The sequence below is a fragment of the Cucumis sativus genome, chromosome 6 (genome assembly GCF_000004075.3).
Source record: "Cucumis sativus cultivar 9930 chromosome 6, Cucumber_9930_V3, whole genome shotgun sequence".
NCBI classification, from domain to species: domain Eukaryota; kingdom Viridiplantae; phylum Streptophyta; class Magnoliopsida; order Cucurbitales; family Cucurbitaceae; genus Cucumis; species Cucumis sativus.
In genome coordinates, this window is record NC_026660.2 from 24,953,306 (window position 1) to 24,971,232 (window position 17,927).

General features: G+C 33.1%; 2 protein-coding genes across 2 annotated transcripts; both read left to right on the forward strand.

The window, feature by feature from the left end:
* Positions 1-3,007: 3,007 nt before the first annotated feature.
* On the forward strand, positions 3,008-12,077 carry LOC101203730 (tRNA-specific adenosine deaminase TAD3). The gene is made up of 10 exons (XM_004141984.3): positions 3,008-3,354; positions 4,740-4,825; positions 4,912-4,963; positions 5,293-5,366; positions 6,983-7,104; positions 7,291-7,373; positions 7,551-7,650; positions 9,858-10,319; positions 10,440-10,555; positions 11,722-12,077. The coding sequence occupies exons 2-10, from the start codon at positions 4,765-4,767 to the stop codon at positions 11,882-11,884; spliced, it is 1,233 nt and encodes a 410-aa protein (XP_004142032.1). The 5' UTR covers positions 3,008-3,354; positions 4,740-4,764; the 3' UTR covers positions 11,885-12,077.
* A 3,289-nt stretch (positions 12,078-15,366) lies between these two features.
* LOC101205026 (E3 ubiquitin-protein ligase RNF185) lies at positions 15,367-16,841 on the forward strand. The gene is made up of 2 exons (XM_004141906.3): positions 15,367-15,624; positions 15,851-16,841. Exon 2 carries the CDS (start codon positions 15,881-15,883, stop codon positions 16,568-16,570), a length of 690 nt encoding a protein of 229 aa, XP_004141954.1. The 5' UTR covers positions 15,367-15,624; positions 15,851-15,880; the 3' UTR covers positions 16,571-16,841.
* Positions 16,842-17,927: the final 1,086 nt, after the last annotated feature.

The window sequence follows — 17,927 nt, forward strand, 5'->3', positions numbered from 1 at the left end:
TGGGTGGAAATAGAAATACTCTTTTTTTACCTTCCACACGTGTGTAACCTATCTAACACGTGCTCCTCCTATTCTAATTAATTTCAATTAATTTGTTTACATTTACAAGGAATACCATTCCCCCCTTTAATTTAGTTAAACTAAAAGAAAGTCTTTGCAAAGATGGAGTTTGAAATCGCTTTTCCTCTCACTCTCTTCCATACATGCAACTCGTGAAAATTGACAATCATTTAAACTTTTTTCTAACATTTTCTCTTTTTAAAATTTTAATTAATAACAATATACTTCTTTAAAAACTATTTCTTCTTAATTTTATACAACAATACATATGATCAAACTAATTGTAGTATTGGGCATTTATGAATCTTTCTAAATATGACACAAGCAAACAAACTTTGTCATCATGGCTACTCTTAACAACATGTAACTAAATAGGGACAAGTGTTTTAGTTAATAAAATCAACTTTTATTCAATCCAATTTTAAAAAGTACTTTAACTATAAAGTATATCTGACACTCAAATATAAAATTTAAATGATATAGACAAACTATAGGAACAACAAATTTTAATTCAACCTTTGAAATATAGTTAATTTGGTCATCAAAACTTCCATTCTGTATTAATTTTGTTTTTATACTTCAAAATTCCATACAATCTTAATTACAAAATTTAAAACTGTATTAATGTTTACATCAATTAGATATACAGAATTAACCATTTAAATTTTGTAGATTAAAGACCTGTAATTTGACCCTAGTCATAAAATACATACACTATATTTTCTTTAAATTTAAACTTTAAAAACTTGTAATATAATTAGATGTTGTTACGTAAGTCATCAATGATAGAGCAACAACCAAAGATCACTTAATTAATGACAATCAATTAAAGTATAGCATTCTAAGCTATTTTAATATTTTGTACAAAATGATGATTTCGTCATGTTTATCCGATATGGTCACGATGTGATTTTAATTAATGCTTGGATATTTGTGCAATTTTAAGTAATTAAACATACAATTTGTTAGCCAACTTAATTAATAAGGAAATTAAATCATGTTTTTTTGAAAAACAATTATTGATTATTCTAAAACAATCCAACCATGTTAGGTTAATTATTGTTTATTTAACTAAACCTTTTAATCTAATTTTAGGTTTCTATACTTGTTTATTGATTTGTAGTTTTTAATGGTTAGTTAAGTTGTTTTCCAAAATCTACATGCCCTCGTCAATCTCAAATATACACTCATCAAATAAAATAACGAAATTAAGAATTAAGTTTACTCAAATTAAAACGTAATTAAGTTAAAAAATCATTCACTTTTTCAAACATCACTCAAACCTGCCTAAAAAAACATTACAATTCTAGGGTAGTATATGAGGATTATTTATATATTCTTTTATTATTTTGTTTAGAAGGGAATCTATAGTGATATTGAATCTAACCAAAAAAGATTAATATATAGTTGAATACTACATTGTGATAGAAAAAGTTGAGATGCAAAATTAAATGCAGTAAGGGTAGGTGGAAAATATTTATTACTTTTGAAATTATTGAGAACCTACTGTAGATGAAAGTGTAGGGATTGGATATTGCATGCAAAGCAAAACAAATATCATCAATTCCTTTCCTAAAAAATGTATATAATATCATGAATTAATGATTTCTCTATTACTACCCAGATGAACGTCTGACCTATCATTATATATCATATATTATCGACTTTTAAAATTATTTCATACATTAATTACCTGCATGGACGAAAAAAAATATTTAACATCTTTTATGGATATATTGGATGTGGTAGATCGTGTTTAACAATTAAATGGGTGATTGAGAAAATGACATTAGAAATGGATATTGAAGTGCTATAATATAATGTTGGAACAATTGTTAAATTAATGATAAAAATGAAATCGTAAAAAATGAATACATACAAAATAGAATAGTTAAAATTTATCGAAAACTCCAAATGTCTAATTCAAATATAAAATAGAGAAGATCTGATTACAATTGGACTTAATTTGAACTATTTTATTTAATAACTTTAGGTTAAACACATCTCAATTTTGGGTTGTATTTGATCCGGTAAAACTTTTATGTAAAAGGAAATAAAAATTTTAATTAAACAATTAAATTATACCTTTGGAAGTATTTGTATTAGATGGAATTGAATGAAATTAGATACAAAAGAGTCTAAATTAATTAATTTATTTTTATGTGTGTAATGTAATAATTTGTGTTGACTCATAAATTTTTTCTATGTTTATCCAGAAAGCAAGTACAAGTAAAGGCATAATTAATTTATATGTTTGGTAAGAAGCCTCTAAATATTCAAAATTTTCTCTCTATTTTGTATGCGACAGATTTGTGGTTTGGCTCATTATGTAATTAATACCTTTGAAACTTGTGTTAGACAAATTAAATAATTTTAATATTCATATAGTGCTTGTGATCGTTGGCATCCAAAATTCCCAGTTAGCCCTTTGACATTTCTTCGAACACGTACTTGGAGTTTGTTTGCATGAGAGTTCTCTTAGATCAAGTATAGTTCAATGAATAAGCTTAATATTGGAAATACTTACTCACTTAAACGTAAGAAGAGTGTCAAACTTTCTCATTTCTAAGTTATAATATCTTTTATTTGACACTTGTATGTTGGGTTATATGTAAAGTTTGATGGTATTAATTATATGAATTTTAGATTCTATCGACAGTTTTTTCTAATAACAAAAAAAAATATAGACAAAGATGTAATGTATCCGACGTAATTTTATTACATGGATACATATATATTTTTCTTACTATATATGTTAGGCAAAATATTGTGTATTGAGTGGATGCATCGTCATTTTTTATTTTGACAAAAATATAGGCACGACTAAAAATAATTGTGTGGTTTGATGGAAAATTCTTAAGTAAATTATTTGCCAATGTATTTTAGTTAAACGCAATATTTAAAAAACCTTATTTCTCAAATTATTTACTTTTACTTTTTCTTTTATTTTTCCCTCTCTTTCTCTCTTTTCTCTCACAGTCAGCCTTCCCTTTCTTCTCACGAACACTAACGCCCCTTCCCCTTCCGGTTTTCTTCTCACCGGAAAGCCCCTCCCCCTCTGATTTTCTCCTCGCCAAACGCCCCCAGTCTTTTCCTTCCATCTTTGATTTTCTTCTCAAAAGAACGCTCCCCACCGCCGGTTTCTTCTCGCCGAACGCCCCTCCCCCTCTAAATTTCTTCTTCTTCGCGGAGCGCCCCCAACAGGATTTCTTCTTGTTGAACGCCAGTTTCACCCTAAACCCGTTCACCTCAACGAACAGGTCGACCACGTTCTGCCGCCCCAAGCTCCGTCAGGTGCTCTTACTTGTTACCACTTAATCTTTGCTTACTGTTTTCTTTGGCTTATGAAATTTTGATTAACCTTCCGAAGTACTCCATTTTGATGGTGTAGTTTATTGTGAGAAATCTGCTATTACTATTACTGTTAGTTTATTGTGAGAAATCTGCTATTAAGTGTTCGCTCGCCGTAAGTTAGATTTTCAACATTTTCTTTCCCTGTAGTCTTTCTTTAATGTGCAAGGCTTTCGTATGGTTCATTTCGGCCTTCGGTATATCCTTATCTGTTCAAAGTCTTTGCCATCCGGATGTGGAAATTTGACGGGAGGAGATGGTGAAGTGTCCAATGACACTGTTTTATTGCATTTGGGATGAACTACAATTATGGCTACCTGTCCAATTTTGATTGTTAGGTTTAAGGGAAAGGGAGAAAGGGAAGATTTGGAATCCACTTAAAAAGAAGGGTTGCTTTGCTTTAGGTAGGGGAATTGAAGGAGAGAAAAACACATGGGAAGTTTTACAAGTAGATAGAGAGACACTCACATTAAATAATTGGTAATTATCAGTTTGAGTTATATTTGCATATGAAACTTAATTGGTAGATACTAGTGATGGTTGAACAGATGTGTTGCTTAATATAAGTGAACTTATTAGATTACTGTCAATCAATTATAGGATTGAATATAACAGCAGAGACTAGAGAGGATATCATGTATTCCCAATATATGCAAACATAAGCTATGCCGATATCTCTATGTATTCTGGTTAGATTATGCTGAGTGGATAACTTCTTTCCCAGATGAATTGTTGTGGAAAAATTAATTGTTGAATGTAAATTGTTCTAAATCAACTGTGTTTGGGTATGAGTTTGGAAGGCCCACTTAGGCGTTTTGAAAGGATTTTTGAGACTTTTTTAAAAATTATGAATGTAAATTGTTTTATATCAACTGTGTTTGGGTATGAATTTGTGTGGACTACTAGCATAGAATAGAAAGGGAAGAGGAGGATGGAGGTATAGAAAGCAAATATGATTATTCTCATGGGTTGCTTCACTTGCAGAAAGGTTAGGCATGGGGAACTATATTGAATAATTTTGAGTTCGAAATTGCGGTTTCCTTTCTCTATGTGTCACTGTCTTTTGTTTACTCCATTCTAAGTTAACTTGGATTATATTTGTTTAGGTGATTGAAAGTATTGGGATCATTACCTTCATCTCCTATCACGAGATTCTATTTCTTAATTGGTTTATTTGCTCTCTTTGGTGGCTTCTTGGTCTAGGATTTTGATGCTACCTCAATCTACTCTCCCTCTTCCTTTTTTTTTCTTATTGAATCATGTTCGTTAGCTTGTTAAGTTTTAGTATTTGAGTTGATTAAAGCATTAGTTTGTTTATTCTTTTCTAGGAATTCAAAATAACAAGCATACAGTATGAGCAAAATTATTTATATCCCAGATAAGCTGCCAACTCCACCAGATCAACAACCCACTGGTACCTTTTGGTTTTTTTTTGTTTTGTTTAGTTTAGTTTATGTTTTTTTACACTTTCAAAGATTGTTGTTTTTTTGTAATTGGCAGTTAATGTCTTTGCTGCTGTGGTTGAACCCAAGATAATCAATAATCTTGTGAGGTTTGCTTTGTTTTATTTTATCCGGATTATAATCCGTTCTTTTGAGGTTTCTCATATATTCAATGAAATAATTTGAAGTGCTCTAAATGATGTCAATTTGAAGTGAACCCATTCTTTTTCCTTGAAATAAGTTTTGTAATGTGATTGCTGATGACTGGCTTTTTGTACGTTTTACTTTCTTAGAATGTCTTGAAGGAAGGCTGAAAATAAAAAATAGATTCTATTTTATGAAATCTATGGAGACGTCTACGTATGATTCTCATTGATTCGTTATTTCTTGGATTACAATTGTTTCCTTATTTTGTAAAGTTCTTAGCTTGTCTTTGTAGGCAATTAAATCAAATAGTGCCATTGGAAAATCTTCGCCATGTGAAGAGAGTTCAGAAGAAGCACCTTGAAGATGGTATGCACATAGATTTATTGCAAACTTGCATTTCTTTTTTACCCTTACCTCACTGAATAATTCCTATGATGTCATTTTGGCCTGTTTATGTCCTCTTTTCAAATGTTTACTTGAGTTCTTGGTATACTGAGAGTTAGTTGTAAAGGGCAGTTATGAGAATTTTACTAATTTTCCCACATCTTGTAGTTACTTCCCTCTATTAATGAAGACCTCTCCTCACTTTTTAAGGAAGGGAATCATTTTCATAAATATTCAGATTTTGTTCAAGATTCAGGGAGTTTTTAGAGTCTTTGGTGGCTTGGTGTGGTGGTCTTGATGAAGAAGAAGAGCCTGTCTTCAGTTCCGATTGGATGAAGGAAGTATGCTTCAAAGCCTTAGGCAATGAGGATGGTTTCGCTTAGGCAATGAGGATGGTTTTCATTTCTAGTGAGATTTTGTGTTGGCTGGAACGTTGAAGGTGAGGGTTAGAAACTGTCAGCCTTCTCGCCCAACAAGCCCTTTCCTTCTTCTCTACTTGGGCTTAACGCCTGGAATATGAAATTTGAAAACATAAGTCTACAAGACTCAGTAAGGTTTTTAAGAAATCCTTTTCGCCAAACCTTTTTACAAATATCATTTAATCAACATGAAATGGACATATATCAATTCACATAAATACATGATTTCGCATAACACTCATTAGTTACCAAAACATTCCTTTTGCCAAGGATCCCGAATCATTCTCTACGCTAGGTCACGTAACTTCGCGTTTAGACTACTGAATCATCATCATTCAAGAGTAAACAAATTCGTCCTTGTTGCTCAGGCCGCTAAGTATAATACGCTCCATTCAATGTATTAACTAGCATTTCATCACCACGTAGTCCCGTTCACTCATGGTGGCCTTTACTCTTTATGTGCACATAAAAATTAGCTCATTCAAAGGAAGCAACTAATGGTTTGAAAACCATTTCATAACGAATCATACTTAAAACATAATAGATATTTATCTTGAAAAGATAAATATCTATTTTTTCAAGCCATAAATGCCACACAAGATCCCTAGAAGCATAACTTCCCAAAATTTTGGCTTAACCTAGTGAAATCCACTCGTTTGGACCTGGAAGAGAGTAATCAATCCTTCAATGGAGACAAGTTCTAATCTCCAACTTTCCAAAAATGAAATTCCAGGCCTCAATCATAATCTACTGTGGAGGGAGAGAGGGCACATCTCATAAATTTCTTTTGAAGCTAGTTCTCGGTGTTAATTCTTTTACAACATGTGGACCTCAGAGAAATCGTAACTTTCTTAGGGCAATTGTTCTTCTACATGAAGCTGTTTGTTATTGCTTCTAAAAGTTTCTAGTTTTAAAACGCTTTTGATAATTTTAATGACTTTGAACATTTGATGTCTTATCAATTATGCATTTTTAGCCTCTTCTCAGGGTTTTAGAGCAGAGATGTTTTAATTCATTCTCTCTTTTGTAACTTCTTTTCTTTATAAACTTCCCCACCTCTTCTTATGATTTCTCCCAGCCCTACCTTTGTCTATTTGAAGCTGTCTGTTATTATGGATAAGGAAAGGATAGTAGAATAAGTGAATGTGAATCAGGATGTTGATCATTAGTTTTTTACAGGAAAGATTCAAATAGCATTGATCCTATGTCTTGCAAGTGAAAACAATTGCGATTTGGATGTTTTGCCTCCTTGTGTACAAGAGCTCGTGGCGTCACACAAGTTGAGTGCCTTTATCACAAAGGTGTGTTCTATTGATTGAAATGTTCTTAAACTAAATTGTATTTCATAATAATTTGATTACATGAATCAAACAAATCCAGATCATCCAAAAACTAGCATTAAATGTCTTGACTCAAATAGTATTGGTTGTGTAATCTTGATAATCAATGAATAGAAATATATTTTACCTTTAGATTATGTGACCCAGGTTTGTAAGGAAGCAGCAACAACAAAAGAAGAATGGGAAGAGCAATGCAAGCTTTGGCCAACATCATATCATCCACCCGCATAGTGAAGTCTTTGACATTACTTTGACTTTTATTTTTTCAATTAGATCATAGATAGTTTTAATGTAGTTTCACTTATTCTGCTATATCATGACCGTGGTTGACCTAATTATGTTGACATCTTGTTGACTGAAAATTTAGCTGGAACTTACTTTCTCTATTATCTTTTTCTCCATCTTAGCAATATTGATGGTATCACCGGCTTTAATGAAGTGGATACACAGTCAATTTTTGGCTTCATGCGATTAGCAATAGAATTAGCACAGTCGTCTAGTAAATCGGTTAGTTAGTGCACTTTGGCTCTTCTTCAACTATAGCTATCTCCGATCAATCTGAATTTATGTTGCATTGATCATTAGAATGAGCTCAATTGTTGTTGTTAAGTTTTTTCTAATTTGATTAATAACTACAATTTTGAGTTTTGGTTTTCTGGTTTCAAGAGCTGGGAATCTATCCTCTACAGGCAAGACATCCGCACATGCCTTAACACCAGAATCCATTACGCTTCACAGCCTGTACAATCCCACTCTCACAAACCTTCTGTCACACTCCTTTCATACCTTCTTCTCTTAGCCCAAGGGAAGGTGTGATGCTAGCAAGTATCACTCTACTTACTAACAACTTACTAACTTACTAACTCTTAATCTTTAAAGAAACGGAGAAAAACAGGCATAAGACTTCACATAAACATACCTAAAGTAACTGTACACACATACCACACTCATAACTGAAGTTTAGTAACTCAAGGACATAATCATCCCTCTCTCATAACCATGTTTACATAACTCGAAATGCATGATCTAGATACATATGTTACAAAAGAAACCTAAAGACTGGAAGGCAGATTGACAGCTGTAGGTCAGGCTCGGAAATCACTATCTTTACCTGGAAAGTGGGAAAACATTTTGAAAGAATGAGCTGAAGGCCCAGGGAGTGTCTATTTTAAATAAAACATTTTTATAAATGAAATACTTAAGAAATCTCAATAAAGCAGTAAATAGTTAGAACTTCTCTTTACTCTAATATACACATCTGGCTAGGTTGTGATAGAATTCAATCAATACTCAACAATAATGTCTTTGTAACTACCTGAATTGCGATCATTTTTTTTTTGTTTTGAAACGGAGACGAGCCTCTTTATTAAATGTATTAGTAAAGGAGGCTAGTGCTCGGAGTACAAGAAATCTATACTAAGAGCGAAAAAAGCTATCACAAACAAGAATACAGACGAATCGAACAACACAAACGAAATCCTGAGCAAACAGTAGAAAAATAATAACAAAACAAATTTAAAAATCTTTCAACAGGAATCCAGAATATTTCATAAGAACTTTAGAGGGCCAAAATAATAGAAGCATTCGTCTAACCTCTCGTGATCCACACTAAAACAACCTTAAACAATAATCGGCTGAAAAAACAAGACCAGGTTTAAATTTTGTACTCAAACCAAAACAATTTTACATTTCTCAACAATGGACTTCAAGTGATTTCACAGTACTGAGCTTGTGAGGGAAATAAAGAGGCCTGCCCCTCAATAATTAAATCCTCCTTTGTCTGAAATAAGGTATTATGATCAGATTCTAAAGGATCCTTAATCAATTGATCATCCTTCTCTCCTGTCTTTGGCATATGTTCGACTTCCTCGCTGCTCACACTAAAAGGAGAATCAAAATCTGATACTCTTCTTTTTCAATGAAGAGATTGGCATTAGGGTAGGAGAACCTCTAAAGAAATTTTACCTTTGAATTAGGCATGTTGACTGGGTTTTTTTTGGTATTTCACATTTTGACTATGTGGACTTATTCCTTTTTCAAAATTTTTTATACAGTGTGAATATTTTACCTGTTTGTTATATTTTTTTTAAAAAAACCCTTTACGTAAATTAACCGTCTTTTTTAATAGTTTGTAAAAGAAAATAAAGTATTTTGGATTTATCTGTTAATATTATTTTAATAATAATAATTATAAATAAATAAAGTGTGTTTCTAACTTGTCGTGTCCTACATTTCCAACAAATTGGCGTGTCAATGTGTCGTATCGTTTCGTGCCGTGTGTCAGTTTCCGTGCTTCTTAGCTAATAAGTACCGTAACAACAATACCAAACAAACTTCAACTAAATTAAAGAGATAGCAAAGCTAGGGTTTAGGTTTACACCTTCTGCCCACTAACCATCTTATGTGAAATTTCCCTTTTCCTTGAATATGTGTTTATAATTGGAAGGCTTTCTGCCAAGGTGGCTTGGTGCAACTGATTTTCAAGAACTTGGTTATTTGTGTTTTGGAGGAGCACAGTAATATTTTCCTTGGTTAGCTACTGTATTTTATCATCTAATAGATTTTCTATGTAGAGAAATTAGTCCTCTCTCTTAAATGTTACCATGTAGTAATGGATAGATATGCTATCTGGCTCCCTAATCCTTTGGGTTTTTTTTTAATCTTTCTGTTTTTAAGAAGGAAAGTGTTTAGATATTCTATTGAAAATTCTGCAGGTAGTAAATGCTGCGGTGATTGTTGATCCGTCGGTTAGACAAGTAATTGCAAGTGCCTGTGATCATCATATTTCCTTCGAGAATGCTTCCACAAGCAATATCAACGGAGAAACAAGCTTTGAAAAATGCCCAAAATCTCTTGGTTCTCATTTTGATTCCTATGAATCCATTATCCATGGAACTTTTCCCTCAAGTTCCTCGTTGGCAAAACTGAAACAATCATGTGCAGATGTTTCCTGTTTGTATCCCTTACGATGGTTTGACCAACCATTACCACATTCCTCAAATTCTTGTTGTTGGCACCCTCTAAGGCATGCTGCTATTGCAGCTATTGAATCTTCTGCTGCCCGAGATTGTCGTCTGTTCCCAACTCTTGAAACTGTGGGTGATAAGTCAGTTGAAATGGAGCATATGGACCTTCTGAGGAAACTAGCAAAAAGACAGAAGATTGACCTTGACAATGTAAGCTAAGCCGTTGTTTTTCAATATTAACCTTCCTGTTGAGTTTGAGTTTCAAAAATGTGTTTATGTTTGACAAATTCAAACATGATGTATATGGACTATTTGTTGTGTGTTGCACAGGCGAACAACAATGAGAATAAAGTAGGTACTGACGGTGAAGGCACATATTCTAAATTAGGCAGACCTTATCTGTGCACTGGTTATGACATTTATCTTGTGTGGGAGCCATGTATTATGTAAGTTTTATGCACAGTATTGGTTCTTACTTCTTTACCTCCACCATTTGTCTTTGATCTGTGGTTTTGCATTATACATTTTCCACACAGTTAGCTTTTCTGTATTTTATATGCGTGGATTTTGTAGGAAGCATTTTCCTTTGGCTAAATTATACAAAAATGTTCAATCTTCTGTAGTTTGTTACTAGTTTTATTTAATGAAGTGTTTGGAGCAAGGAATGAGGTTGCGAAGTCTGGTAGTTGTGAAATTGTGGGCTCGTAGTGTGAGAAGGTACTGAAGCATAAAATTGATGGATTTAGTTGTGGCTCACAAACTCTTTGAACTAAACAAGGATTGGGGTTCACAAATTTTCTTCTGTTCGTCTTTTAGCTTCTTGGTGCTTTCAGACAGCTTTTTGTTCAGATTACTCTATCCTGAATATTTTTCTTAACTCGAACGATTTTATCTCTTAGTGTAACTGTGGCAATTGATATTTTATTTCTCATTGCTGTTTTTGTTATTGGATGTGATAAGGGTGCTATGAAGGTTCAACCTCCCTAGTCGCAAGATTTTTATTCATATTATGTTCCATTATTTTTTTACCCTTGTATCTTGATGTTTAGTCTCTTTTCCTTGTATCAAAATTATGAACCTTTGTGTGCGCGCCCTATAACATCAGGGCCATATCTTCTAGGTTGACCTTTTTTCTTCCCTTCTTTTTTGATAAGAAATAGAAAGAAATTGTGTTTAAGATAACAAGAGAAGACAGCCTAAGGGCAAGGGTTACCCTGAAGAGAAGCTAGAGAACAAGGGTCTTCCTATTGTTAGAAGTCATAGAGGGTATGATTACAATAGTATTTTGTGTAATTAGTACTCCACCAAGAAGCTGGGTGTTGAACCTCCATAGTTAGTCCAAAAAGAATTAGGAGTGAGGTCGAGATAGGAGTGTAAAAATATTGTTGGATTTCCTTTAGGAAATTTGGGAGACTAGCCCGCTGGAAAGGCAAGGTTGTTACATTTACTTCTTTTTGTGATATTTTATCATATTTTTCATATATTTTTATATTTAGTGTTATTTTGTTTTGTCTATATTTTTTAGTGTTCTTGTTAGGATGTATCCCAACATACACTTTAAGTCATTTAGATAAACTATTAGTTTTTGTGATGTTTCTTTTGTTGGTTACAGGTGTGCAATGGCACTGGTTCATCAACGAGTTAGGCGTGTGTTTTATGCGTTCTCAAATCCTAGTCATGGAGCATTGGGCAGTGCTCACAGACTACAGGGTGAAAAAAGTTTAAACCACCACTATGCTGTTTTTAGAGTTTTGCTTCATGAAGATGTACTTTAATGGGCAATGTTCTCAGGCTCCAGGATTTGTCTGTTCAATTGTAGCTGAAGCTGTGGAGATGATCACGTCTGGTTGTATTTTATTATTATTATTATTTTGGGTACATCATGCTTTTAAATTAATATCTATGGATGAGTTGGGAGCAACATTGTAATTTCAATCAAAACTATCAGAAGTTTTCGCATCGAGGTCATTCTTTTAATATTAGACATAATAAACAACTTACCCTAGGTTACAAAGTCTGAAAACTAATCACACTAATCGTCCTAATTGAAAAATAGTTATTTATAGAAACGGTTGCTACGGTGAGTTTCCATATCCATAACACTCTGTTTGATACAAAGAATGAGCACAAGCCAACCTTCGATCTATTTAGATGATGCACCACAATAATGTTCAAACTCAGGACATCTTTTATCTTTAGGCTTCAACGTATATCCCCTCCAATTGCATGGCTACTCGCTTTCCGCATCCAACTTCTCGGCCCAAAGTTGTTGCACCATGATTATCGAGTTTGGAGGCCTCACAAATCTCAGTAACCTATTAGGGAAGACGTTAAACTCTCAAGATGATTGACATAATTGGGTTCTTGAATAACTCTATCTTGATCATCCTACATCGCTCAAATATATCACTCAGTCTACAAGAATTTTGAATCACTTTGACCGATCTATGTTGGCACCAATAAATCATCCTAAGACTCTTGAAGACATAGGAATAGCCCCAAGTAGTTGCAACACGCTTGTATTTGGACTACATCAAAACCCTTCTGCTCAAGGCATTGTTCGTTTCATTCCTTGCTTTCGCCATTGCAACTTGTGAAGAGAATTCATTCTATAAAGTTCTGATGAAATCTAATTTAAGAGCTTATTAATTGCCTCACACGTCTGCATAGCTCATAACTCCGGATTGTTGCACTCATGTAAGCCATCTTGCATTGGACAACCTTACGCTTCATAAGTAAAACTCATTGAATTGGAATTGGAGTTTGGTCTGAGTGTTGGCTAGGATGTCAAATTTGTTGTGCATCGGCTTGCAGATGTTCTCCCCGATGAATTCAAAGATGTATTTCTCAGCATTGCTCGCATCTTCATGTCTTAGTACTTCATCTTCATCAGGTGGTCAGGAACTTGTCTGATCAACTTCGTAATGGAGCACAACTTTGTGCTCGACGTGTGGGCATGAATAGGTTCTAGAAGTTCATCTTGCTTTGGCGACCTTTTAGAGTTCAAGGTTGCAGGTCCCAATTTAAGAAAGCTAAGATTTGAAAATATTTCAAACATTGTATCAAGGCAAAACTTAACAGATTCAATAGATTCAACACGTTGCATCGTATCCAGTGTGGGTTCTTTTATAGTTCTGGTAGATGAAAATATTGTGATGAGACTGTGAAGACGTGGAAAATGAATATGAAGCTTGCTTAAGCATGAAAATTCATCTACTTGTAACCCACTTACATCTTCTAGTCAAAAATGGAAATAAGATAACATGAGAATTTCAATGATAAGAAATTTTGGTTTAAGACACTTCAATTCAAGTTTTGAAAGGCTTGGTGCATATATGCATAAAGAAACAGGAGCATTCGACACCGTCCATTCAATAGACGAATGTTTGGTTCATTTAAGCCTCAAACTCCTATCAAATTAAGAACTTCAAGATGCGGAAAGTTACTGTTAAGTTTGCTCAGATTTTCATCGTCTAGTTAATAATTTTCCAGTTGGACTTTGACATTTCTTCGAACATGTCATTGGAGTTTGAGTGCATGAAAGGTCTCATAGGATTCAATATGGTTCAATAAATAAGCTTAGTATTGGAAGTATTTACTCACCTAAACGTAAGAAGAGTGTCAAACTTATAATACCTTTTCTTCCACACCTGCATGTCAGAGTTATATGGAAGGTTTCGCAATGTTAAGATAGCTCTTAAAAGTGGAAATGATGTATGTATATTGATAACCATTTCAAAATTTTCTTTTTATCCTTCGAAATCAATTCAAACGATAGATTTGGGGTGAAAATTAAGTTTCATAAATAATATGGTTGAGAGAGTTGCTCTCCGTAATGTTGAAAATCCATACGTGAGGCCAACCATAAAGAAAATTAGAAGGCATCATAAGGAAATGTACAACCCGTAAAAGAAAAGTCAGAGTAACTTCAAGTTTCGAATAGCTAGTGATTATATATAAACGCTTAACTACCCTCATACCGTTGGAGTAACATATCACTACATATGTATGTAAGAATATAAGTATATTATAAATAGCCATATCAACGGCTCCAAAAAAAGAAAGAAAAAGGAAAGAAGGGTATTCTTAGCTAAACTATATACTTTAACACTAATTTATAATAAACTTCTATATATGCCTTTTAAATAAAATTTTGATCTAACTTGAATTCTTATTATTATCTTTTAGTTTCTATACATGTTGTTGTTAAATTAGATAGAAGGTAGAATCATTCATCATTATTCTGTGTACTACTAGGTGCTCAAAATATCATAAAACATTTTATACCAAAATGACATTTCAAAATATATAGATATGATGGAGTAGAATATTTAATAATGAAGGATTTAAAATGATATATATATAAAATATAGTTTGAAAGTTTCGAAATTCCTATAAGATATGATCCACACCTAACACCTCTAATCCCCACCATCATAACATATTATATATTAGAAACTTTATAAAGCATCGAGTTGGGATTGGATCCGGCCAACTCAAGTTTCAATAGCGAAATTAAAAAAACAAATGAAATTGAAGCAATGAAAAGTAGAAAATAGTTTGCTTGATAAATGAGATGTGTATTAAGTATGAATAAAATTGGTTGGTCATCCATAAAAAAATGGTAGTATTCATATTTTATTTACCTTAATTAGTTGGTCTTCTTTTATTTTTTTCCCCTAAAGTCAATGCATGCAAAGTAAGTTAGCTTAATGTTTATTAAATATTCAAATTTCAGATTGCTTGGATAACCCTATAAGGCTATAACACTTTCTTTTTTTAATTTATAGTCAAATAATTATAGAATATAACCATTGTTGAACTAAAATTCATTAAATTTATGAATTACATAAGCCAACTTGGAAGATCATTAAGCTAGATGTGTGTTTATTCTTATTGTTGTTACCTAGTTGAAATTATATATATTTGAAGCTACACTATTAAAATTTTAAAATAAAATATAATGTGAACATAAAATGCAGTTCAAGTGCAAAAGGTAATATGTAGATTAGAGACTTTTAAAATTTAGGTAAATAAAAGAAATGAAAATTAAAAAGGCTTGATTTAATACACCATTCTCAAAGTTTATTTTTCTTGTTGTCATCTAGATTTCCAAAATAACAATTTATTATATGAGATAAAAGAAGGATTAAATATGAGCCGTGGGATTGAGATTGGGGAAGGTTAAAACGCAGCGTTGGGTGATGGTGGTAAGAGAATTGTAATTGGTGTATGTATGGCTTCATACTTCATAGGACGACCTAACTTACACGTTGTTATCCCTCGACTAAGAAATATAGAAAATCTAAAAAATAAACAAATCCCTTCAAGTTGAATCCTTCGTATCCTCTTCATCTTCATCTTTTTCTTCTTCTTCTTCTTCTTCCTCCCATTCTACTCTCTTCTACGCCTTTCTTTAATCTCTCTACCTTCTCAATTCCACGGATTCCTGTTTTTCATCCCCACCAACAACCATTCTCCTTTCTAACCCTTTCCCATTCTCTTTCTCTCACAGGTCCGTTCACTCTCTTCTCTTTATTAATTTCCGTTTTGTTTCATTCCTTTCTGATTCCGATTTTGGGGCTTTTTTCTCCCTGATTTTATTCTTTCTTTCTTTCTTTCTTTATTTTTTTACAATCATCGGATTTTTTGTTGCGGCTTCTTTTGCTTGATCTTGATGTGAACTTGTGTTGAATCTTATTTTCATTTTGTTTTGTTTTGCGATTTGTGGTGATTAATAGCTGCTGATATTTTGTGGGGTTCACTCAGAAATGGCGAATGAGTTTGGTGAATCAACGAGTATGCCACATCAAAACCCATCTTGCTCTACTAATAGTGATACTACTAATAATAATGATACTGGTGATTTTGAATGCAATATTTGCTTTGAGTTAGCTCAAGACCCGATTATTACTCTTTGTGGTCATCTCTTTTGCTGGCCTTGTTTATATAGATGGCTGCATCATCACTCACAATGTCAAGAATGTCCTGTTTGTAAGGCTCTTATTCAAGAGGAAAAGTTGGTTCCTCTTTATGGTAGGGGTAAAATACCATCTGATCCAAGATTAAATACATATCCTGGTCTTGATATTCCAAATCGTCCTGCTGGTCAAAGGCCTCAAACGGCACCACCTCCGGTTCCTAACAATTTTCCGAACTATGGATTTGGATTCGCTGGTGGCTTTATGCCAATGGCATCGGCAAGAATTGGCAATTTCACTTTAGCTACTGCTTTTGGTGGTCTGATCCCATCTTTATTCAATATCCAGTTTCATGGATTTCCTGATGCTACTGTTTATGGAACTACTTCTGGTTACCCTTATGCATTCAACACCTTTCATGGAGGTCATGGTCACCATTTTCCGCAACCGTCCACTCGAGGTCAGCATGCTGATAACGTACTGAAAAACCTTCTTTTACTTGTTGGTGTATTTGTAATTCTTGCCTTGCTCTGGTGGTAGAAGATAATGTTTGACTTCAATGGAAATTACACAAGTGTAGAGATTTTCATTCAGTGCTTATGAAGTAGCTTAGCTGATACTGTGATCATATATATGTGTGTATGCTTGATAATACTTACTGTGAGTTTTCCATCAATTCGTGTTATTGATGTCCCAAAGGACTTCTGGTTGTTGCTTTCTTTTGCACAAACCAGCTCTCTTATTCACATCTTGCTACTGGAAACTTCTTTACCCAAACAGTAATAAAGTGAAATTTTTGCTATTTTGTTCATGTTAAGTTCGTTTGCTATTTTACTGGATTGCGGGTTGTTGGATGAATCTATTTTGATGTAGTGAAAGTTGCAAATACTACATCAAAATAGACTATATCTATTAAAGTCTATCACTCAGATTTTGCAATATTTGCAACTTTTCTTTACATTTCATTATTAGTCTTAAAAGTTTTGCTCATCACAATTACTCCTTAATGTAACGTTAAGTTTGCTAGGCAACTTGGTGGTTTTCTGTCATGTTGAAGTTCAGACTGCTGTTGAGTTCTGTAGAGTTCCTTGATTGCTTTGTTCTTGACCATCTTTCCGTTTGTTAGGTTTGATTTTTGTTGTGATCTACTAGCTTTTAGTTTAGACTAAAGCTTGGTTTGATGTGCTAGAATTCATTTAACTTTGCATTTGAGATTGAACTTTACTTCAAATCTGAAATCAGAATTTGGAATGAGAGAAATCAATGAAACATAGGTGCTATTGGTTTTTAGTATACAGAGGTAATGCATTGGAGATTGGTCTGGCTTCTGTACAATGATTAGAGATGAATTAACAAAATCTACATGTTCTTCAGTTCATAAACTTTCAATTTTATTTTCAAGTGGTTCTAGAACTTTAACAAATTTAGTACTCTCAATTCTGTGATCAATGGAGCTCCAAATTTCAAGTTATGTCTAATGTAAGTCATATATATATTTGGAATAAATTTTGTGACGAACTATGAAGACTTCATATCTATCATATCTTGAACGTGTGGGAAAGTTATTTGAGACAAAAAGATAGTTGGGAGATTTATGAAGTTATCTTAATCAAGATTGAGAATGTGCCAACATGTTGCCTCAAGAAAATTGGTAAGGAACTACGAATTTTCTTTAACCAACTAATTATCTTTACTAAAACATTTCATTATCGCAAAACTAATCAACTTTTTGACTTCCACCTTTATGATTAATAGAAAAAATTAAATACATGATTAAATTTATTATCAAGTCACGCTTATTTCCTAAGTCAAGTACATTTATTATTGATGTCAACTAATGAGGAAAATAATATAGCACTTTTGCCTTTCAAATATATAATAATAAAATTAGTGAATA